This window comes from Ischnura elegans, chromosome 9, assembly GCF_921293095.1.
Source record: "Ischnura elegans chromosome 9, ioIscEleg1.1, whole genome shotgun sequence".
NCBI classification, from domain to species: domain Eukaryota; kingdom Metazoa; phylum Arthropoda; class Insecta; order Odonata; family Coenagrionidae; genus Ischnura; species Ischnura elegans.
In genome coordinates this window covers 99,343,696-99,369,530 of record NC_060254.1, presented here as the reverse complement: position 1 = coordinate 99,369,530, position 25,835 = coordinate 99,343,696, and the positions used below count along the sequence as shown (strand labels likewise).

Below are 25,835 nucleotides of genomic sequence, written 5' to 3'. Positions count from 1 at the left end.
TGCCTCCATTTTTACGTCCCCTGTCCCGGATATACTCCGGGCCTCCTATGGGCTTGAGCCAGAGGGAGGAGGAAGGGGTCATAAACTTCAAATCATTTGGAAATCAGAGCACGAGGCGTGATCCTATGCCCCGACATGATTTTCCTGTTAGTTTTATTCCCGACTGATTCACTCCTTGCAGCCGGTGCGGGACTCAAAAGCCGAGATAATAAAGTGGAAAACGCTCAACGACAGTCAACGCTTCGCGAGCTGAGAGGTCTCGCCTATTAGTCCGCTGAGCGCCATCAAGTATTTGAAATGCTCGCGCGTTATTTGGTGGGGAGGGAGTTTAAAATTTTTGGCCCCGATTCCGCCTTCGGGACCTACTTGGGTTTGAAACATTATCGGATGATACACCTTGCTTTCACGACCTGGCCAGAAACATAACTAGCCACAATCCTATACATAATTTTACTTGCATAAAAATGCACGACGCCTAAATCTTCAACTTATTATTCAAATTTTTTAAAAAGGTTATAGTAATAGAATGGTGTAGTTTTGAGCGTGAGTTACATGAAAACAGAATTAGATACAGTATATATTTTTCAACCATTCGACTTTGTCATGTAAAACAGTTTATTTCATAGTTTATAAATTTCAATACGTGCTCCATTAGCCGCTCGACAAATGTCAAAATGATACTTAAGTTTCGTCCAAACATTGATTAACATTTCTTCGTTAATGGCTGTCATTGCTTCATTAATCCTGTTCATTAAGTAGTTAAGTTCGCGAATGTTTTGTCTATAAACAACGCTTTTGATTAACCACCACAAGGAAAAAATTTGAAAATTCCCAACTATCTTCCTACGAATAACTGATTTACGAACACCGCACAATTCTTCTCTGATAACCCTAAATATATATGCCATTATCCACTTCATTAGATTTGCCAATGTCAATTCCAGCAGGTACCGTACCGTCCTGTAAAGTCTTTGCCATGTTATTCCTTCAAAACAAAATTGTCAAACACAACCTTCGTATTCTTTTCCGCAAGTGAAATACAAACATCAGTTGGAGGTATAGGAATTTTGGTATCGGACAACAACGCATTAACGAACGTTTCATGAAATTCAGAAACACAACCAAGCTTATAGTTAGTTGACAAAAAAGAGATTTCTTCTCAAAAGTTTGTTGCTTACCATTCAACGCGTTTCGACCGTGAGATCATTCTCTAGTAGGTACACTGCGAAATTGTCAGCTTCTGGAGCTGTATTTATTCTATTTTGATGAGTGGGAATGGAAGGTGGCGGGAGAAGGTTGTGATGCCTTCTCCAGCTACTTCCCAAAATGAGAGACGGGGGCAGATGCGCTATCTAGTGGTGCACTCGGGAAATGGGACAGCAAGAAGCGAGGAGTGGCCCATGAATGTATACTCGTTCAGTGGGGTAACTATGGGGAGGGGGGGGGGGCTGAGGGGGATAGATCCCCCCAAAGCCTCAGAGAAAATAAAACATTATAAAATTATTGCCTACTTTTGATATAAAATAATTTTATCTATTTAAAGTTAAATTTTAAGTACCAAAATGATGTAAATTCATATCCAGGTGTGTCATTATTTTTATTTTCTCGGACCACGATAGCTTGAGGGGGGAGTCGCCCCCTAGGCCCCTCATCCCCTCCCCAAAGCATATTCCTAGTTACGCCACTGTGCTCGTTGGTTAAAGAATTGACTCCTTCTTGCACAATTTCCAACGGGAAATGCCCTAAAACCATCCCAATGATCTCGCGTGCCTTAGTTCTTATCTTTTTTAATCATATAGTCCTAGCAAAAAGTTACGGCAGTGAGCAGTAGATGATTTTGAAAATGGGAGATTCTACCTTTTATAAACCGCACATCCTAAAAGGCTAATTTTTATGATTTTTGTTGCCAACTTTGAAATTCATCGCATCTATATACTTTATTATGGCATGGCTTTTGGAAAAGGCAAGTGACAGCTGACGTATTTTGCGCCATGAGAGAAGGGTGAAGAAGGAAGGATGGAGAGAAACCCGGCGTCGGCATTAGCCTGCTCATTACGAAGGCACCGAGGGGACCACGGCTTAACGTCCCATCCGACGGACAGAGTTCTACTCTTGTAAATGTCCTCTACACAAGAATCAAGCAGGGATCGGGTAGTCTCTGAAAATTCTCTACCACTACCGGGATAAGAACTGGAACCCACGGAGTGTGAAGTCGACACCGTAACCACCAAACCAACACGATCTCCTCAATTTTGGTATTCCATGATCATTTAATAAGTAAAGTAGAGAAAGATTTCCCATCAAAAGCCACAAGAAGCATATCTTAAGGTTCAGAGGCTGTGAATCGTCTAGTTAGCAGACTCCTTTGAAGCTCGCACGGTGCCGAATTCTGGAGGGAGCAATAGAATAACCAAGTATAAAAAAAAGAATGAACCAGCAGAAGTAGGACGGCAGAGCCTTAACATTGGAGCAAAACTTGGCGCAAAAACTGCGGATAATGTCGGTAGCGGAAAATCGGTTTTCAATTGGCCTCTTTGAAAAATTCTCAACTTCCTCGCTAAAAACAAAACACTGAGGAATCGTGAAGTTGGGTAAAACTTGACGGGCTATAAAAATTTCTCAGCAGGGTGGTAAAAGGAGAATGTGCTGAGTTCTAAAAAAAAGTTGTGGCCACGGGGGGTGTCGGAGAAGGGGAAAAAATAGCTGGAAACGATCATCACCTCAAATACTTCGCTCTTTCACTCCCCTTACTTCCAAAAGGGCGAAAAGGCTGAGTTCATGGGAACGATCTTACCTCGTGGGCAAAGTATAAAAAAAAATACTTCTCTTCGGTCGCATGACAAAGTGAACAAGGACATAGATACCCGAGAAATAGCCTTTCCAGGATAGAAATATTCCCTCGAAGGAGAAAAATGGCTTTATTATGAAACCTCTATCATGCTAAAGAGAAAATGCAACTCATTGAGCTTTGCCTGATAAACAAAATATTGGATTTTTTTGGAAAATTTTAGAGCATGCTCTTTTGGCAACACTTCATTGACTTATATCTATACGGAATCGAAATTAAGCTTTCCCTTCAATAGTTTCTGGAGATAAAAATAGGAAAATTTGCATTCAGAAAATTACGGTGACAGCTCTCAAATAGAAGGGCCAAAGTTGATTAGTGTTACCACATATAAATTCATCGAATTTACAAAATACCTATTAGGTGTTCATAATACCTTATGAACACGGTGAAAATAATACTTATGCTTATCATCACACCCCTGCTTCCGCTTTTAGCCATTGGATGCTGAAATCGAAGCCAAATCATGGCAGTTGCATGAAAATGGAGCAAGGGGATGATCACAAGGCTAAAAAAAGATGCATGTATATTTAAAAAATTAAGGATTAAAAAACCTACATCCCCCGTTTACATAATCTGCTATATCAATCACGATATGTTAACTGATGCTTATTTCACTCTTAAGTAGAAGAAATGCTTTTAAGTCTTCATGCAATGTTCATGCAATTGTTTTACAAAATATTTAATTTCCTACATTTCCTTGCTAACCGTGGAATGAATGGGACCGTATGGAACCACCTTTCGCGAGTTTATGGCACATAAATATGATAATTGCACTGAAATACAAAGATTAAACAATGAAACTTCTTTCACTATGCTTATCAGTCCGTTTTCTAATATGGTAGTTTCTATAATGAATAAAAAAATTGTGAAAATTGAAATAACGTGATTAAATTAAAATAAATTTAAAATTGAAATTAATTTACCGTGAAATCGTACGAATAATCAAATTCTCTTATCACATCCTAGTTGAGACATAGCACGTGTAGAACCACTTTAGGTCTCGAAGAAATGTTTCATCCCGACTGAAAATATAAAAACACGAGACCAAATTTTACTTCTCAACTCCCGATGAGATCAACGGACTACTCTGCTAGCAATAAAAATATATATACCTTATACCGACATTCTCCTCTGGTCCCCTTATGCCTACCGCCTAGGGCCACCGTTCCCTTCCCACCAGGGATATTCCCAACCCCCTCGCCAGGAAATCAAGAACCGTCACCGCACCCTTCAGACACGGAGATGGGAAAAATGTAAATGGCCAGGAAAATATATGTGAGCATATCATCCGAAGAGAACAGTTTTCCTTTTTCCCTCCGCACGAGAAATTCCTTTCCGGCGTGCAGCCTATGGAATTGATCGAACGGAAGTTATCAGATATTTCATAAATATTTTTTTCGGAATAAGATATTGAGGAAGAAGATACACGCACACAAGGATAGGGACGTGCTCTTTTAACGTTCCACGGAGCGTCCTTTTGGCTTCCACGGGTTGAAACGTTGAGCGCGTTAAAAAAAACTTCAGTTCTCGTGGGAAGTTACACCATAATTCCTAGGTTTCTTGGAATAGGGAACCGCCTTACGAGATATTTTCACTTTAATACAAGCTTTATATGTTAGAGTTAAAATCTTAGCGTTATTCACTGAAGCGTTTAATATTTCCATAGCAAATGTAAGCTCCTTCACTTCCCCATGTTTATTCTCTTTCTATCTATAAATAAACGAAAGATCGTAGCACTTTTCCACAAGATGTTTTAATGAGTACAACGCGTTTCGGCTCACTGAGCCATCATCTGGTACAACACTATTTATTTAAATATGCCTAACTTTCACCAATTGAAGCCTGAATATGTTGATCTCTCTTCCTATTCCCCAAAAAAGGCCTTACCAACACTCTCTTGACCTACACTACTTATACCGCGTTGTATCATTCCTTTAAAAATTTATACTTTCACCAGGAAATTTCAGAGTTAAAACAATGTTAAAATATTCCAGCATCTAAATATGATAACTTTACCAAAGTACTTTCTCAGATGTAGAATAATATAGGAAAAGGAGAATATTCAGCCATGGGCCGATCAAAGATCAGCTCCGCTCAGGTAGATCCCACCTCACCATTTTAAAGATGTTCAAAGAAACTACTTTGTTACTTCAACTTGAATACGCCAGCTACGACACTGGCGACACTGCTATCACTATAAAAACAGCACACGTGACGACATCCCGAGAAAGCGCGAAAGATAACTTCATGTTGAGAAAGTCGTACACCTTTACCGTCATTTTAAGGCCAAAATCCCCGCGGTTAACACCCGAAAAAATAAAGAATAAGCATCTTAGCCACTTTTTTGCGGGTAAAGACGATAGGCCGAGTGAAATGTCTCACTTAAAATAATATATTTATTGCTAGCAGAGTAGTCCGTTTATCTCATCGGGAGTTGGGAAGTAAAATTTGGTGGTGTATTTTTATATTTTCAGTCGGGATGAAATATTTCTCCGAGACCTAAAGTGGTTTACACGTTTTATTTTTCAACTAAAGCGTCATTAGAGAATTTTATTATTCGTACGAAATGAATTTTCACGCTACATGGTCTCTGGGTGACCATTTTTGATGGACATTTATGTTACTGCGACCAACTATTTTCTTGCTGCCTCCGTAGATTTCCTTTATTGAAAAATGCATTACTTTATAGATTTAGAATATTTATGGTCGTCATGTCACTATACTTGAGATATAATGTTGTTTTCCTTTTACTGGGAATATTTATTGTTTTCAGGAGATTGGATGACTTATCATTGGCTACAATTTCTGAGAAAAATAATTTTTCAGCACCTGCTACTCATTTAAAAACTCATTATTGTGCATCACAGATAAGCGTATTATCTCCCTTTACAATTGTAATTTAGGTCCAAATCTTGGGTGGCTAGAGGCATGGGATGCGAGAGTAAGGTGGCCAGAGAACACGGTCGAAAAGCGTCCAAGTGAGTGAGTGAATATGCCAATTGGAATTCCGAAAGGGGAAGAATCTGGTATGAGGGAGAGGAAAGAGGAGCAGGTGGATAAGACATGGGGGTAGGAGAAAGGACAAGAAGGGGAATCCATCCCTAAATATGTGGAATGAAATACGAACGCAGCGATCGGTCAAACAGCCACTATTTAAAAACGATTAAAATGTAGTCTTTTGTGGATTTTTCGTCAATCCTCCTTTTACCAAGAAACTCGGGTGTCTGTAACTTAGGTTAATGGCTTCACGAACCTAATGATATAAAATAATCAGATATAACTGCACCAAAAAAATTAATGATTTTCATAAAATGAGAGAATAATGGGTTTTTAGGTCCCAGAATACTCACGCATTAAATTTTAACCAAAAACACTGGCATAACAATTAATTTATCCATTTGAGCATACGCGAAACTATTCCAACAAAACGATCGGTATAAGAACCAGTATTTAATAAAAACTATTAAAATGAAGATTTATTTAAATCCACTAATTTTTCGGAATTTTTGCCCTCACTCCTTTTTACCAAGAAACTTGGATCAGCGTGTGACTTAGGTTCATGGTTCCAGCGTCCATGGTTTTCCTAATGATATAAAACGATCGCATATCAATGCATCAAGAAATTTAATGATTTTTATAAAAGAAAGAATGACGGGTTCAGTATTTAGTTCCCAGCAGACTTATTCGTTGACATTTAACCAATGACACCTCTGAAAACTTTTTAAAACAATTTATTATGCATCTTCACCGCTCCAAAAACAGTGAATTTTAGGTCTTAAAACGAGAGAGTATAAGGAATAATAACGTAGAACTACCACAAAATCCCATTCTCTGGTAGTATCAGGTCCGACAGAAGCGACAAATTAAGAGATATGTTTTGCCGAACGGGTAGATATGGGAATTCATTTTTCCCCCGAACCATAAAGGATTTTAATACATTCCAGACATAATTTCCTTAGAGCACTTCCGTTTTATTTTTAAACGGACATTATCACCACGCACCCGAAACGCCGAGAAATGGAGGAAGATGTTAACCTTATGAAAACTTAACTCAGGCAAGCGTTGATAATTTATTTAAGATTATTATATGAGCTTTATTTTGTCATTCACCGTATTTCCATCATGTTTATTGTAAGTGTATTCTATAGTGTAAAATTATTTTGTAGCAATTACTGTATTGTTCTAAAATAAAAAAAATTAAAACTAAACTAAAATAAAGAATTTCCAGCTACGAATTCTGGGAATCTAACCTCACAACATATTTTTCTCCGAGGATACCTAAAGTTCGCCATCCATTGCCTTAAAACAATAATAGTAGTAGTAATAATAGTAACTGATAATAATAGTTTCTATTATAAATACAAACATATTTCCATTATCTTCATTATCATTATATAATCAAAGTGGGGCAGGTAGGGAAAATTTAAGTGGCAAGCTAGGGATTGACTGATTGCGAGAGCACACTAACAGTGAAGTAAGTACTAAGTAAAGTGAAAGTATTGGATTGATGGAAGAACATCATGGGTGGGTAATAAATATTTTCCGTCAACTAGTCCTGCAAAACAGGACCGCAGAGCAGGTAGATAAGACCAAGGAGCAAGCAGGGAGAAGCATCCATCCCGACACACACGCGGAATGGCGCAGTGATCGTTGAAAAAAAAGAGAAAGTCATGTCGCGTGCCACTGAAGCGGATGCGTCCTTCCCCCGCATTTCTCATCCCGAATACTGAAAGATGGTGCTTTTACATAGGTGCGAAATAATAATACACATCTTTATAATGTATGATAGCCTATTGGGTAGAGCACCTGCCTTCTGCCGGAGTATCCCGCTTCAATATCTGCTTTCGTGAGTCCATAGCATAACTTTTAGAAGTGCAAGGCAAATAAGTGAGAAGAGCTGGTCCCCCAACCCTTATTCTCCAATACTATTTGTATCTTTTAGAATCCAAGATTAAAATTATAATGCATGATTGCTTAACCAAACAAATTAAATGGTCATATAACTTATCGATCATAGTCAGAGTCAAAGAGAAACATTATTTCCCCCGCAAAATTCGGGAGGCTATTGAAATTTAAAAACCAACAGAAAATTTTAATGGATATAATAGGCATGGGCTTAGCACAACCTGGAAAAGAACTAATTCACCAAAACAAGGCAAATTCGAGTTGCTCGACGCTGATTGGTTGCGCCACTGGTAGGCCACCATGAGGATGATGTATATGGAGGGCCATTTCCTTCCATGGGCACTCATAATCAGACCTAATCTGAAGATGTGGCCAGCATAGGCTACGAAACGTCATCGGAAATCAACTTCGATGCAGCTAACCCGGAAACTATGGAGTGAACAGCAATCCAGCTCAGCGAAAGCTTCAATCAGAAATTCCTTAACTAATGTTGTATGCTATTCTGAGACCATGGAAATGAATCAAGATAACGTGGTAACGGATGATTTTGTTTAATTTTCCACCAGAAAACAGTATTGCGGATAATACCTCCTTTTAAGTACCGTGCTTCAGCTCTCTCTCGTAAGGAAATTATAGCAATTACAATTTTTCCGTTCTCTTCAATTTTTTTCATCCCCCTTGAAAAATTTCATGAGGGTAACGACATCCTAAAGGATAAGCTTTGCAGATCATTTCGATCCACAACTTCACCACGCTAAATTATATGTCACACTATAGAAAGTCAAATTTTATCCAAGAGAGTAGGGTCAATTTGTCGGAAATGTTTTTACCTTTGGTACCACTTTTTTATCATTCGTTGAACCCGATGATTTTTAGGGCCTCCTTCACAAACAGAATTTTGTTAGAATATTTTTCCAGAGTTTTTTTGACGTAGCTCTTTTCTCAGTTATTCAATCATTTTATCTCTAAAGACACAATTCTTTTGGTTCATATCATTCATTACTTTCAAGTATCTCATCATGGGCTTCCTTTTGCCATTTTACGTGTATTTCAATGGTTCATTCAATCGAGACAATATGATTCATGATGCCGATAAAGTTATCCCGTCTTTATCGCAAGATTCTCAAATGCTTCACTTTTTCCGATATAAATACAATTACCACATTGCCCACACGATTTATCCATTTTATTTTATTGAAATCTTTCAATAACACCGCATTTCCTGTGCAATTATACATTTTTACTCATTCTCTAAACCTTCCGCTTCTCTGCGGGCTCTCACGACAACCCATTCCACCTCCTGGCCATCTCAAAATGGATTCCCAAACGGCCTCCTTTCTTTTGAATCCACGGCGAAATCGCCGAGGCGCGAACACGCTCCCTTGAGGTACACGCCTCCCCATCTCCATATCTACCTTCCCTCCTGCCCGCCCACCTGCCTATCCAAGCGAGCAAATGCCTTCCCTATTCTCGATTCAGCGTTTGCCGTGGCGGCACGAATTCCAAATAACCCGCACCCACACGAACACAAACCGTGGGGATAATCTTTTTTCATCGCATGCAGGTCCGCGGCAAATTCAATATTTCGCCGATTCAAGAATTCCACGAATGGTTGGAATACATGAATGGGTATCTCAATTCGCCAGGAATCGGAGGGGGGGGGGGGGGTTGGGGGTGAGGAGGAGACTGGGGGTGAGGAGAGGTAGGGAGCCCCCCCAACCCTCTTCCCCCCTTCATATTCAGAATCCCCCCCCCCCATCCAGAACCCACCCTCCCCTCTACTATTCGCATTCCCTCGCCACATATCCCCGCATCCACTTCAATATTCGTCCACACCTTTTCCAGCCATCCCCAATACCTCCATGCGCTCCACACTTATCCACAAATAAAAATACCGGCGTTTTCCGAGCACAATGCTCCCACCCTATCGAATTAATAACCGAAAATAATATCTCACGATCAAGAACTCGAGTGTCACCACTGGCTACCGCACCTACGTGCAAACTTCGCAGTGAGATAGAAAACGAATTTTGGAGAAATAATTGCATTCGATCAAGTGCTCTATGAGCCTTATTTATTATCTTTAGTTGGGACAAGTAAATTTCCTATATTTATGTAAAACGCGGTACAAAAATACCGCGTAAAAAGGTAAACCCTCCTCCGCGCCCTTCCTCAAGCCTAGCAACAGAATTGAATAGTCTCTGCGAATGAGAAATTGGGACACATTGCGATATTATTGTAGCCCGCGGGATGCATTAATTTGGGTCTTAAGCTCACACATTCTATCGATAATATCTCGAAAATCAAGGTCCATTTGACGCTTGAGCATGGGAATTTAAATTTAATCTTAACACTGCGAAGTTAGACAAAATCTGATTGTGACTTGTGGGTACCTTCCACCGTTAAGTCAAGCTAAACGTCCAATATCTGGTACGCGATAATGCAGCATAACTCACATGTACAGAAATTGAATAATACTAATATGAAAAATGAAATATAATAAGAAAATTGCTATCAAAAGTTAAAATTTTGAAAACTTTTCTCTGGTTTTTGATCAAGTGCTGTATTTTCCTAAGTTTTTGACATATTATCGATATTAAGGACAAGTAAAATGCCAATATTCAAGCACTAATATATTTCACTCGTTCAATTCCATATATTATCCGATGTGGATTTACCCTAACATAATGAGCATTCACGGCTATACTTTCATAAATGAAATTTCATGAAAATATGACCATGCTCACATTAACACCTCAAGCTCAAGTTCCTCATTGCAATACAAGGTTGTGCACGCATACCCTGAAAAAATATGAAAATATAAGATATGAATGAATTTGAATCTCATAAAATTGGATGCAATTAAAAGTAACAAAAAGATGCGAAGGAAATATTTAGGACTTTCCGCTAATATTTATTTGATTAAAAAATAGAAAGTGATGGAAAGGTTTGTACTGTTAAAGTTTCAAGGTTTCTGAGATTCTGGTAAAAATGTGATGGCATTTTACTTGTACTAAGTATGACCACATGAATGTAATTGATGCTATAGTTGAAAAGAGAAGTCTCTGTATATATATTAATTTAATTTCCAATAAAAGTACTGCGAATGGCGGAAGTTTTCGTCCAACGTTTAAATTTTTCGCAGAAAGAAGGCTCTTTTTTTAGCCCTTCACATATGCTATTCTACTGGCTATTTCTTTCAAGTCATACGAAAAATCGGAACCTACAATATTTTTTTGCATGAGATTCCTTAAATATATGAATCACGGAATTCTGTGATCATTGCGCAAAAAACCAGTATTATTAGAAATAACAAAGAGCCCGCAAATATGAAACCGTAAAGATAGACGTTAGATACATATATTGTAGTAAATTAGGTTCGCATTATTTACTCTGTCTAGTGGAAAAACCATCTTTTCAGCCAATATAAACAAAGCTAAATCTGATATAAAAGGCGGTTGTGTTGGTTGTTTAGATTATTTAACTTGACTTTCTTCTCAAATACTTTTACTTTCTAAAGGAATTTCATGCATAAAATTGATACGATTAATTATTTAGTTATGGAGTGAAAGACGATATTAACAACGTAAATTAAAATACTCTCATTTGTTAGTGTCTAGTGATTAAGCGCTCCATTCATTACAGCGTGGAATCCCTCGTTTTTTTCGTAATACAGTTCAAAAGGCGGAAGAGAAATACACCAATGAAATTATTACTCTTCCTTCAAGCGTTGATTAATCAGTTTGCGATCGGAAAACAAATAATATCTCATCACTGTACTTGAGTTATTACTGAAAATTCTGAACAGAATCGGTTTGTATGAGCGTGCCCTTCATATTCCTCAGCTACCTCATATAAAAAGCCTCCTGGGCGACGGCAATTTTGAACATTTCAAGGACACACAACGTACCACATGATTGCATTGCGTCCAAATTCAAATGATGAAATGCATGTGCATGACAAAGAGTGCTACTACATTGCTCGCTCCTTGGTGAGTAAACAGGGACCTCTGAGTCAAATAAAAAGCCCACGTAACAAATATTTCCTTTAGCCTTGCAAGCCTAGAAAGAAGCCATGGTCCAACTACAACTCATCATGAAAGATGCGAGAGTCTCCTAAAAAAAAGGCGGTTGGGGACATAAAATAGTTGATGGGGTAAAAACGAGAGAGAGGGAAATGACAACACACTCACACACACACGTACGCGAAAGGGATCGAAAGAGTGGAAGAATAAGGGTATTAGGGAACACGAAGTCCGGCAGGGCCATAAGTCCGTGCGGAAGGGGAGGGGTCAGGATCAAAGTAAGAAGCGAGGGACAAAACAAAAAAAATTCCGGCTGGTTCGAGGTCGCATATTAGCCCCATGGCGGGTGAGCACGAGTCGGGCGAGGGAAGAGAGGATTTTGAGCGAGGGGGCGGTACGTGGCGGATGACTCTTCGGCACCCGGCATCCGTGTTTTTACCGCACCTTCTCCTCCTCTTACGGCACCACCGCCTTCGCCGCTCCTCCGACACACAAAATGGCCTCCAGGGATGATCCCTCGCCCCCCACACCCGCCTATTACGCATCATCCTACGCCGACAATTTCCTACTCCTTTCCCGACACATATCCCGTGTATTTTCGTCCTTGCAACAAATTTTCTAACGCAAGGATAGCCAATATCGTAGAACCAAAAGGTACCCTTCGTTATCACGTTTACCTAAACTCATGGAACGAGTGGCCGAACTTCAAAACCTGGGATGCAGGATGTTAAGCCGTGGAAGTATGTAGGTGTTGCAAGATTGGCATGCTGCGTGTTTGAGTGCAGAGCTGCGTCAACCCAATCTTAAGGCCTGGTTACACGTAACATTACCACGTACGGGTTAATGTCTAAATGTATGAACGCGAGAATGAACGTCAAAATGCACCGTGTAACTACTTAACTTGTGTAAAAGCATGCACAGAAAATGGAACCTTTTCTAATTTGGTTCATGCATTCGTATATGTTCCGTTCCGGTCCACCAAAATCATTCACGCAAACGTACATTAACTTGTACGTGTTAATATACCGTATAACCAGTCCTTTAGGATTGATGACTGTTGATCTTTGATGATACGAAGCACATTGTACCACAGCTCCTGCGTTATCACGTCTACCTAAAATTGGAACGAGCTATCTAAGAAATTCAAAACCTGCAAAAACTAGTATCACCTTAAAACAATTTTTGCATCGCTTATGCCAAAGACTGCAACAGTGTATAATCAATCTACTAGAGAAAAATGGAATGTTTTCCTCCATGTTCTGAATTGGTAATGCGTTTCTGTGATAAATTTTGATGTTGTACGCATAGAATCGTAGGTACTTTATAGGTATATTAGTTATACAACGTTGTTTTTCTAATCCATAGCACGGAATCTGTTCATGATATCCTGAGTCCGGCACACCCTTCAACAAACAAAATTGCCCTTGAATGATCCCACACTCACCTTGGCCCCTCCCGACCATATACAACATCCCATGCCGACAATTTTCAACTCTTTTCCCGACATATTTCCCCTCTATGCTGCCACCAAGTTTTCGTCCTTGTACCAACTTTTCTGGCTCAAAGATTGAGAAATTTGAAAAATAAATCGCCAGGAGTGAAATTTCACGTTGAAAATATCAGCACGATTTGTCGATGACATAGCAGTCACAGCAGAGACAGATAGATACCCGAATGCTATTAACTATAGAGGAAAAAATGACTAGATACAACAGGAAAGTAAATGCAAAGAAAACACAAGTATTCGTCTTCCGTAGAAGAAAAGAGGAGACGATTCTGAAACTAGGAAACGAATCACTTGAGGAAGTGAAGGAGTTCTGCTACTCGCGTAGCCAAGTAACCAACGATGGGCGAAGAATGAAAGGCAAGAAAAAAAAGCCCAAGCGAAAAGGGCATTTCTCAAAGAGGAGTTTACTCACACCTGAGAATATAAGCGTAGAAGTCAAGAGGGAATCGATTAGGATTTACATTTGGAGTGTGCTTCTTCATAGTGGTGAGGCATGGTCGATGAGAGAAGGGAGGAATCAAGAGTAGAAGCTTAAGAAAGTGTTAATACCGATGAATGATAAATATCAAAGGGATAGATATTGTCAGAGATGCGGAGGCTCTTAGAGGAGTGGGATAGAAGTGAAGAATTTTGAAGGTCATTGTGTAGAAGACAAATAATTTGGTCATATCCTGAGAGGTATCATGAAAATTACCGTGGAAGAACAAGTGGAAGTGAAGATTGGCAAAGGCAAAGGCACTGAAAAGCAGAGGAATGAGGTAGATGCAACATGATTGACGGAGATGAGAAGTGATTGGAGATGCGTCAAAACTATCTTAGTATTCATGACTGTTTATGACGAGAACCACAATATATTATAGTTACTTTGTTATCAAGTTTACCTACATCAGTTGCCAAATAGCTTCAAAATCCGCGTAACTAGCATCACTTCTAAACAATTCTACTCTCATTTTCATTGAAATTAACAAAAGACTTATGTGAATAATAAATATAAAAAGTGAAGTAGAGTGTCTTGTTCCGTGGACTGAGCTAGTTATTCAAAGTGTGTGATTATTTAATTTTCTGCATACACAAGTCGAAACCAGTAAAATTTCAATAGTTTCGTTCCTGGGAGCGAAATGCAGAAACGAAACGAAATGGGCTTAAACCCGGGGAGCTAAACTCGGGTTCGAAACGAAATCGGAGTCAAAACTACTTCGGGTCGAAACTTAACTAAAAATCAGGGACGAAACGAAACACAGATGATGTTTCGCACCGGGGGGACTACGTGCTTCTCCTTCGAACAGTTTAGTTTCGACCCACTCAACGAAGTACGAAGAACGGTTGAAAGAAGTAGATGTTCGGTTTACCGCCATTAGATGCATGGGGCATCGGGACACTCATATTTGTACCACTAACAGGAGAACGGTGAACGCAAACTGGCCATTCGATTTTTAAGTTCAATGTTTCAACCTCTCTACACGTATGTCACACGTAATGTGTCGAAACTATTCCCTCTTTTCCCCCTCCACTCAACTTTTGGGATCGAAACTTAACAATGAGCAGCGGAGTTTTGATTAATTTTGTTTTGATCCCGGGAGTAAAGTTTCGTCCCGGGTCGAAACTAAAATCCTTGGTGATTTTACTTTCGAGCAGGAATAAAACTAAACCCAGGCCTCGTATTTTCTTTTCGCTCCGGGTCGAAGCGAAACATTTTCGTTTCGTTTCACTTTCCATCCGTGCTCCCCAGTCGCTCCTCCGATGAACAAAAAGGCCCCTGGATGATCCCTCCCCAACACTGCAGACCGTTCCCCATCTCACGCCCCATCCTTAAACGACAAACTTCAACCCTTTCCCCACATATCTGCCGTCTATCCTGTCTCTAAATTTTCATACGAGTTACCACCTTTTTTTGGTGCAGTGCAGCTTATGACTGCATCGAATTAAGCAACTGTCAGATCGGAAGATCAGATCATATAAATAAAATAAGAGAGATAGATTGTAGAACAGACAGATTCCGAATGTCATTTTTTCCTAGATCAATAAGAGATTATAACGGCAGCAATATAACTGGTAAATAGATTGCATGAATTGTAGTGTAGCCTACTAACCTATGTAAAACTTAATGCATGTTTCTTAATTCAATTATTATTTCTAACAGCATATAGTAGTATAGTTTGTTATTATACGGGACGTTTTTTGGACGGTGTGGTGTGCATGTGGGAGTCCAAATGCATGCTGCATGCTGGTGATTGATCACCCCCTGCCAAACACCCTAGAGGTGGCTCGCAGGTTATTATCTAGATGTAGATGAAACTGTTTACTAAAATTAAACCCTCCTCCTCAGAATTTAATGAAACGCGGATATTAGGAAATTAGGCAATACACTAAGCAGTATTTTCATACTCGGCTATTAAGATACATTCAATTAGTGTATTTCAAAACTTTTTGGAACATGGGCGATGTCTCAATACATAGTTCGAGCAACTACACAGTTCATCCAAGCTGTCCCTCCTCCCACTACCCTTGCACCACTTCCATACACTCCCTCCTCTTACCTAGTCTCTGGTTATATTTACTGAGAAAGTACTTGCTGTATCACCTTTGAAATGATATAGAATGTCGAAACCATGGTCGGTAGTTGAGTTATGTATTAAAGGGTGGAAATTACCATTTGTAGTTTTTATCATGGATATATCGCACTCCCACCAAGTCAAGCACGAAACAATCTTATAATAACGCGAAATAATAGAATTAAATTTATCCCGAACGTAAAGTTTTATCAACAAATTCCAATAACTATCAGTTGCATGTATCAAAAAAGGTAACCTTAAACTCTGCGATTAGAAAATCAGCTTACCTATGAAATGTATTGTTAAAATAGACGTAAAAGGCAATTATTGCTTGAATGGCAGCATACTATTCTCTCCATTTATATTATATTATCTCCATATACCTCGTTTAAATTTATTGAAAATATATATGGCATGAAAAACGAAGTGCTTGGAATAAAAATAGATGCTCACTTCACCAAAATGAGTCAATTAGGAATGTAAATGAATTCCTTGAGTAGGCTTTTTTGTGGAGAAGAGTCCTCAGGAGTAAACCCGGAGAGAAGGGACAGAGCCGGGAGAGGCGAACCAATGAGAAGCCACCCGGGCCTAAGTGCACGGAATACAAAATAGGTGATAACTTCACCAAAATGAGTCAATTAGGAATGAACATGAATTGCTATGCCGAACAATGTATACACGTTGTCTGAAACATAATTTGGCGCAAGCTCAGCTCGCTCAATGGATTTTTCATTGGAAGAGGCAATAGCCTTCTTTTGCATTGAAGTAGATCTTTTAAACCCCGAGGATGAATATCTTTTTACCTATACTCGTGCACATGCAGAGCGAGGGAATTTATCTCAAAATAAAAAAAATCAGGGATAAAGAAAAGAAATCAAGATGAAGGATTAAGTTTAGAGAGAATTGTAGCATAATATTTTGCTTATTTTAGTTGTACCTATATCCAGGATGAGTTGAAAAAAATAAAGCAACCCTCAGTATTTTATTCTTCTTACTTCGTTATAAACCTCGTTAGTGAAATGGGTACAATTATCGAAGCATCATGGCACTTAAAATTAAAACTTGCAGCAGCACAAGTAATTATATGCCAGACTGAGGAAAAGTTTTAAATTCTAAATATCTTCATATGAGCAGTTAACTTCGATTACTTCACTACGTTCCAATCTCAAAATTAGAGGAAACGGTGGTGTAATTCGTGAAGCTAATTCTTCGTTTCTTCCAGCATTATCTCAACAGTGATATGCACCAGAGTCGAGTTTTGGTGGCAAAACTCATTGAATGTTTGCATGCGTTCATAAGTGACTATATTCCTGCACTAAGTACTTGTTGTTGGCAATAGAGTTTCTCCGGATTAGGCCCTTTTCCTGGGAACCTCTTTGCAATCCTCTTTCTGTTAACATTCGAGTTCAGAAAAAGTTGGAAATTTTGAATCCTTTAAAATAAAAACCATGATACCTTCACAAAATACCCTCATCGACAGAGGTCTTCTTCATTAGGGTGAAAATGGGGAACCAGGTTTGAAACGGCGAAATAATGTTTAATTTGGGATCCATCTCGAAACTTTCGCGGAATCCTGCCGTAGGGTATCGTCTTCGCCGTCAAAAGGTCTATCCTCAAATGTTAATTAGCTTCACGAGCTAATTAGGAGGAATAGTAGAGGGAAAAATAAAAGGGAAAGTTTGGGTGGGATAGGAGGCTTTACTCGAAGTTGCCATATCCCAAAATCACTGTGACAACTGGAATAAAATATAACATCTGCAATATTTTCCACCTTCGATTTCTATTCAGTCGACGCAATAAATCTGTAATGTTAATGATTGGTGAAATGTTAAAATATTAAATATGCTGAAAATATTGGGTTAAAGATCTATGAAATCTTGAGTTACTTCTGTAAAATTTAAAAAATTTTCTACATATGCATGAAAGAAGTTGCCATTTCATTTATATTTACAGATGGAAATAGAAATACACAATATCATGTCACATAACCTCATTTAAATTCGGATAACAAATTTCCTTTATGTCTTAAGAAAAGCAAAATTTGCCAAATGCCCTCAAATAAAGTAAATAAGATCGGTATTTAATATAAACTGTTCATATTGCAATATTAATAATAACTAGATATTCTTTAAAGCTGATATTTTCGAATAGACAGTCAATGTGATCAACACTATTTGACGAAGACTAATACAATTTGGAGGCTTGCTATAAACAAGAAGTTTTTATGTCTACGAGAAAGAACTAATGAAATAAACAGGTAAAGAATGATGAAGTCAAAATGGAGAAGACAAAGAAAACTATTAGAGTTGGAGAAGTCATAACTTTCAAACGTTTGCGGCCAAAATTACAAAGGAAAGATGAATTTTGTGTCTCAAGTATTACACAATCTTGGTTAAAATGAAAGCTAATTTTTCTCTTGCGACTGGCATCCATCGATGTGAATAACTTTATTTTTGCATTTTTATTGTTTTTCAAAGTTATTCACACAGGATTTAACGAAATAACGATATTCAAATGAATTATTTTATTGATAAATAAATAAATTCAAGTGATGTAATGGGCGTCAAATGCGTATAGCAGTTCCGGTATATCTAATGTGTAACTTGGCTGTAAAGGAGATTTGAAGACAACTGAAGAAAGATAAACGTTCAGGGATTCAAGAAGAGTGACATAATTGGAAACCACAAGAACGGCAAAATAAATTAATTGAATTTTTAATACATTGGAGCAATAAAGAAACCTCAACGATAAAAAATATTCTTGAAAGGGGCGGCCTGGAAATATGTTAGAAAATAAAGGAGGCCATGCCTAAAAAAACTTGATATCTTGATTGATTTGGGCTGATAGTAGTTCCAATTTCCAAATATCATGCATTTATTTATCATTACCATTGAAGATACTCATATTTAAAATATTTTTGTTAACCTAATTGGCAATTTAAACTTAAATACTATAGCCAGGAAACGACTGCATGGGGAGACAATTTGAATGTATCATGACCACTTTCCCACAAATATTACTTATTTGATAAAAACAATTAAATATAATTAAAAAATGAGTATGAAGACAAAAAATAAAAAATACCAATAATTTAAAAAAGAACTTCGATTCATTTTTTTTTTGCCGAACCACAATGTATAAAATGAAAATATGATTACGCATGCCGGCTCCAGTTGGTGGCAGTAGAAAGGGATACGAAAATTGCCCAAATTCTCTGGTATTGCCGATGCATATTAAGAATTAATTCTTAAATTGCATAGAAATTACGAGAAATACAGTGTTCAAATGATAAATTTAACTTTGAATAATTTTCAAACATGAGTTTCCCATCGGCCAATGATCAAGTGAACAAATATCTATAGGAATAAATTCATGAAAGATAGAAAGAGCCGAGACAGATGGCTTATTATACGTATAGAGCTAAATGAGTCCTTAAATTTATTTATCCAGCACAAATTAAGCAAGTACGGCAAGAAATGAGTCTAAAATTATTTCTGACATTCTCACAGAAATTCTTAATAGGCACTTACTTCCCACGCTAAAATTTAAGCGTCAACCAGATCAATAACTTAAGCTAATACACCTAATTATTATCTTATTCCAACAACCAGGCTAAAACCAATCCTGTACTTTATTATCCTGAGGGGTAAAGACCCAGTTATCACTAAGGTTACTTAATCTTTTGATAAAAAACATTTGACCCAATAAGAATTTATGTATTTAAACATGGTAACACTAGAAAAGTGATGATGGTCATTGGATAAAAACTGATTAACAGACTTGGACTCCCGCCTGACTTGGATAAGGCAGTCTGAGGGAATCTCGAGGACTGATGAAGAGTAGGACACTGGGATGGTTGGCGGAAAATGGGTGAAAGCTTTATTTTTACGTCGCAGGACGAAGGGAACCATATTGATAAAAAAGAATCGGGGGGGGGGGGAGAAAGGGGTTCGGATAGGAGTGGGTACATGCGAGAAGCAAGCGAAAGGAGACCCCGTCCGTGGAAGAGGAGGACTTTTCAAGTGTCTCCATGAAGCAAAAGAGCCCGCTTGCACTTTTTATCAGACAAAAGATGTGCTGAAGCGATGTGCTTGTCCTCTCCCCCCACACCATCCCTACATTCCCCCACACATCTACGGAGACACTGCAAACCCCCCACCCTCCCACACCCACACACCCCCTCTCCTTGAATGGAGAGCGCGCGCGGCGGCCCGCCGACGGAGGGCACCCAGGTTATTGGCTCGCCAAATGGGGTACACCCAGAGAGAGAACATGGTCACGGAGAGAGAAGCAACGAGAGAGAGAATGGCTGATTAAATTTCCCCAGTCGCAAAACCCGAGGCCCCCGGATTTTAAAGAAAATCTTTAGGGGGGGGAGAGATAAAGGGGGGTCGCTGCATCCTCTCTCTCTCTCTCTGCAGCCATTTTACTGCAGGAGAACGAGTGGGATTGGTAAAGTTACTAAAGGGGGAGATAGAAGTCATTACCCCGTCACTAGTGAGTCAAAAGCGAATGAGAATTCTTTGATTTTCCTCCCATAATGCCGTCTTCCATTGCAATTATGCGGAATGCTACGGTTCGATAAAGTTTGGAGAGGTCTCTGGAGATACAATTCAGCGTTGGTTTTTAAATTAGCATTGGAATCTTGTCAAATAATGAATTCTACAGGTCATCATTAAAAAGCCGGCCTTGGTGGTAGCGAGGTTAAGTACACGCATGCTAAATCGAAGGTCGCGAGTTCATTTCCCGCCTGGGTAAGTTAACTCTATCCACGGTATGGATTTACGTGCTTTTGAATTTATTAAGTAGGTATCCAAGGTGTGTAGGTAATTTCCATCGTATGAGGATATAGAAAATAAGTGATAATATCAGATTGTCTGTTGTGTTTTAATTATTCATCACTTCGTTTCATTTGTACTTGGTTTGGTCGATATTTTCTCATTTCAGAAGATCAAATTCAAAGGATCAGTAATTAGCTACTCCAGAGTACTGCGTACAAAGTAATATGATTACTACGAACACTGATGGAGTTACTGGAGCCAAAGTAGGAGAAGGAAACTTGGGAACTTCACAATCATGGCGATTGCAGACGGTGTTGATCTTGGGAACGCGTTTTAACCAAAGAAGAAAATTTGATAGAACGTCGAGGCTGACACCTTTAGTTGATTTTTGTCCACATGAGGTTAACATAGTTAGTTGGTGAATCCCATTGTTGCTCCCTTTTGGAGGAATTTTCTCAATGAGAATAAATGATAGTGCTAATCAGAGTAAAATGTGAAATGAGATTTCCATTTGAACCTTAAATCATTAAAATGAACTACTTTGACTACTTTTGCCAATGCGGAAAAGATATTCTTCTAATAACGAAAAAAGGAAGGAAATTTTATTGCGTACGTTAAGTAATGAATTCAAGCATAACTAAATGAAATACTAAGCCAGGATTGTTGTAGCTAATAATTACAGCCATTTCTGTTTTTTCCGTATAAAACTATGTCAAAACTCGGATAGAATCCGTATTTTCCAACAGAAAAAGTGATTGAAGAAAACCAAACAGCCCTCCAAATTTTCCATGGTGCAATATTTCGGATGTGGGATTGTCTAGTAGCCATTTTCCAATTTATGACCACTTACCAAATAGAAGAGAATGATAGCAATCTGCTGTAAACATACCACACCATATTTCTCGAAAGAGTGCACACTTGCCATTTTAAGACCTCACTAAATTATACATTCAAAATGCATGATGCAGTGAATGAAAAGTGCGATATCGTTTGATAACATAACTTCATCCCCTAATTTTCAGCATATCGCTGGTGAAAATGATGCAATACGGTAATCATTTCACCGCAATGAATTGCCAAATCAATTAAATACAAAATAATATCACCATAAGGAATCACATAAATAACACGTATCCTGTGACCAAATCTGTCATGAGAAAGTCCCCTTAAAAAAATTCAATTCCTCCACATACTTTTGGGACCCTTTTGGGACCCTTTTAATAGTGGCCCATCCATAAAACGGATGTTCATGGCAGATAGTTGGAGCCTCATATTAAACTTAATCACCCATGTTTTAAGATTGGGAAACAAGTATATCGATTAGTAGAAGACTAAGAATAGTCTTCATATGAACCAATTCCGATTTTTTTGGTAAAATTACACCAATGGTGTAGTGAGGGAGTTAATGGGTTAATCCCTTCAATTAAGGCTTTTCACTTCAGGATACCTTGAGCCAGTTCGCGGTAAAAAAAAAAACAGTTTTCAACTTCGTGGCAACGGTTAAGTAGGCCGATACGTTTTTTGTACTGACATTTGTTTTCCAAGACGAACAGCTTTTTTCGACTTGACAATTATTTTTATCATTCAACTGATATTTCTACTGATCTATTTTTTTCTACAGACCCTATTGATAGCAAAGTTATGAGAAAAACTATTCATAAATGAACATTTTAGACAAACGATACTTTGCAAGAAATTTGCGTTGGGATTTCCGTAGGGTGATCACCGTGATTTAGTAATCGTGGTCACTAAAGATGGCATTTTCATTGAAAAAATTTGAATTTTGTTTGCGCCATTACCTTATCAAATAATGTACGTAGAAATGGTAACTTATGGTGATGGAACCGTTAAATTACAATATCCAATATAGTCAACAAGCTAACGAAGGAAGGATTATTACGAAAAACACTTCCTGCGGTGGGTGTTGCCCTGTTGTAGTTTACAAGTAAGTACTGATCATGAGAAAAGCACACTAATAATTTATTAGTAACAAACTTAAACAAAATCCATTTGTAAAATCAGAGTTGGGACCCTAAGATATTCGTCTAAAATAAATAACGACTACCATGATATCACCTAAAATAAACGTGTCACAAGACCATTTGAAGTAAACTGGGCTAGACAGTTCGTAGTCATACGTCCCACTCCCAAACGTCTCCGAGGCTAAAAAAAAGGGTTTATATCAAACTTTAACGCAAACCTGAGGCAAATAAGGCGAGACTTTCTTTACGGCGGCGAAGAATAGGTACTGAATTTATAGTCGAAGTTACGATCTTGCGAGAACAATAACAGCATTTCGCAAGGCAGCGGAGGACATTCGTAGCAGTTGGCAAGAAAGGTTTCCGAGTGAAATAGCGGTCCCTGCATAAAACGATGGAGAAAAATTCATGCAACGTAAAATTACTGGAAGTGTAAGTGAAAAAATGCTATTTTCGTTTTAAACTGTCTATTGCTCATGTTAACCATAAAAAAATTATTAATTAGTGCAATACTATGGTAAAAAAATTAAAAAATCAATTATTCAGGCAAATGATAAAGTTATTCTCCATCAAATTTTAAAATCATGTGGTCTTCACAGATGATTTATTAAAATTCCTTGAACTTAATTTGTCCACAAACGGGTGAGTTCCAGGAGTTTACAGAAAAGAAGGTAGATATTATTGAATGGGTAATTGTATTTAGCGCATAAATCAAATTAAGTATTTTATTAATCCACATGGCATGCGTAAGTAGTGATGAAAAGTCATAACTAATAAGAATAAAGTTTGCTGGATGAAATTATTTTTAACCTCACATTTTACGTTATTTCATTTAACAGCGTTCTTTATGAGTTATTTGAGTCTGCTTTTAACTTTTAAATACCTAATCTAATAAGCCTTGAGGTACTTATTGGTTTAATTAAATAGTAATAAAAATGCTGAATTAATCATATACCATTGATTTAGTGCCCACGCTTTGAGCCATCGCAAATAGTAAAAAAAAATTGGTACTTATCATAAATGGCCAAAGAATAAACGCCGTAAAATTAGGATGAATCAGTTGTGTTTACCAACAACCCGTTCGTGATGTATGATGACCAATAAAAGCCATTTATATTTAAAGTATACATAGACCAAAAAGTACTCAATCGAAGATAACTGTTCTCATAATAGTCAGAGAGATATGAAATATGTTTCAATTCCAACACGTTGCTTAAATATATGATAAATTACATTAAGACCTAAACATAGTTCAATATAACTTAACCTGCCTTTACTACGTAGATGAATGCTCAAATTGAGCGTCTATTGGCTCACAACCACTAAAAATGGCGTAAATAGCCATCATTTGAGGAAACCTTCAGCAACTCTTAATAATGACCAGAAGCAACAAGGACACTTGTGTCTTATTTCAAGGTAAACTTAATCGATTTCGTAATTTATGCACGCATTGTTCTGTGATTAGGTGAATGCTTCACGACTTGAATATTTTACGCCAGTTGAAGCTGTCGTAGACCGATTATCAAAATCACAAAAGAATGTATTATTTCACTGAAAGATAAAGTTTTTCATTAATGTGATCCAAATGATGATACTCAAGTTGCGTATAACCAGGACTCACCGCTCTCCTTGTACCAGCTGTTCATGGCTTTTGGGGACGCTTCAACGTAGCACTGCAGTATGACGTCACTGCCCAGTGGAGCAGCCACCAGCTGGTTCACGACTTTGATGAGAGGGTGAACTACAAGTGAAAAGGGAAGTAAAGAATGAAACTCATATCATCACAGAAAAATATACCAAAACGTCAAAATAATACAGAATTACATTCATAAAACCAATATCACGTATTTATCTTTGCATTTTTCACTCATCCATTATGATACTGAACCATATCGACGGCTAAGTTCTAACAACACGTATCTCAAAAATAGCAACTTTTCAGGAGAGCAAAACAAAGATTATTTTTTTTACTTGTACACTGAAATCAAAAACTAAAAGTTCATGAAACTGAAAAAGAAGCATTCATTTGCAAACAAAGAGTGTTTTTTTGCTTGTATTTTACTTTTTTTATGTTATTAAACTTTGTTTAAACCTGTCTCAAACCGGCCGAATTTGAGATACGAGTTGTTAGAACTTATCAATCTATATGCATGCTAACAACTCAAGATCCAATCAATGCTCATTATATATAAAATATTATGTTATATATTATCGGGTACACAATATAATATAAACAATTACATTATTATTACATATTTATATGATAATCATACACATATCAATTTCAATTTCTTTCGTTAATTCTCAAGTGAATACTGAAATTAACTCAACAACACTTACAGAATTATAATATGATGCTTCTGTGAATGAAATTAACCTGTTGAAATAGAAACAGATCGCACATCCAAATTCATCGACAGAGTGCTTTTCTAATTTATTCAGTAAGTTTGTCAAATAAATTACACTAAACATTTTCGGCGTAGAAGTTAGCAATGAAATGTTAATTCACAAAGCTACAGAATGAATGCCAATAGGATAACGAAAAAAGCCTCTCAGACACATCCAATAGTCTGTTAATTGGAGCGTGACCTGATTTTCTATCTGTCAATGCATTAATTGAAATGTTTGGCCTCGAAATCAACGCGCCGGAGAGGCCTAAATGTGATGAGTACCATGGATGCCATATTCAGATCACTTAGCTCCCAGAAAGAACGATGGTCTCTAAGTTTCCATCTTGACGTCCAATTAAGGCATTCGACATTCGGGAGATCTAAGGCAACCCGAAAATATTTCCTCCAAAGAAAGGCAGCGAGACTGTAAATGATTCATAAAAACGAAGCACCTAATCACATAGAGTGAACTCTAAATAAAATTTAATTAACTACGTTACGTTTTACGTTTTGTATCGAGGATTTTTAAAACCCCTGGAAAGGAAAACCGTCCCTAAACCTAGGAGATTGGAAGAAGAAGCTTATAGGTGGAAATTCACAAGGAGACATCACTCGATGAAGTGAATTTTATTGTTGAGAGCACTGTTTCCTTTGAGTGATTTAACGTGAACAAGAGGCTTAAAAAGTATTCAATGCCATAAGATGCCATTTTATACGGAAAATTCAATTTTTAGACCCAAGTTACTATAAGGGCACCGAAGAAAGCTAAAAAGCTACATCATTGAGAGTTCAAAATCAAATATCACGTCTTTTCATAAAGTTCATAAATCATAGCTGAATGCGAGTACC

The 25,835-nt window shown here is 37.8% G+C and overlaps 1 protein-coding gene across 8 annotated transcripts in view; it reads right to left on the bottom strand.

Moving 5' to 3' along the window:
- Positions 1 to 25,835, bottom strand: part of LOC124165227 (lachesin-like) — an 878,935-nt gene that overhangs the window by 62,248 nt on the left and 790,852 nt on the right. For all 8 annotated transcript variants that reach the window (XM_046542522.1, XM_046542529.1, XM_046542528.1 and 5 more), the window contains one exon: positions 24,218 to 24,337. In XM_046542522.1, coding sequence (XP_046398478.1) covers positions 24,218 to 24,337 — 120 coding nt within the window. The remainder of the gene's footprint in view (positions 1 to 24,217; positions 24,338 to 25,835) is intronic.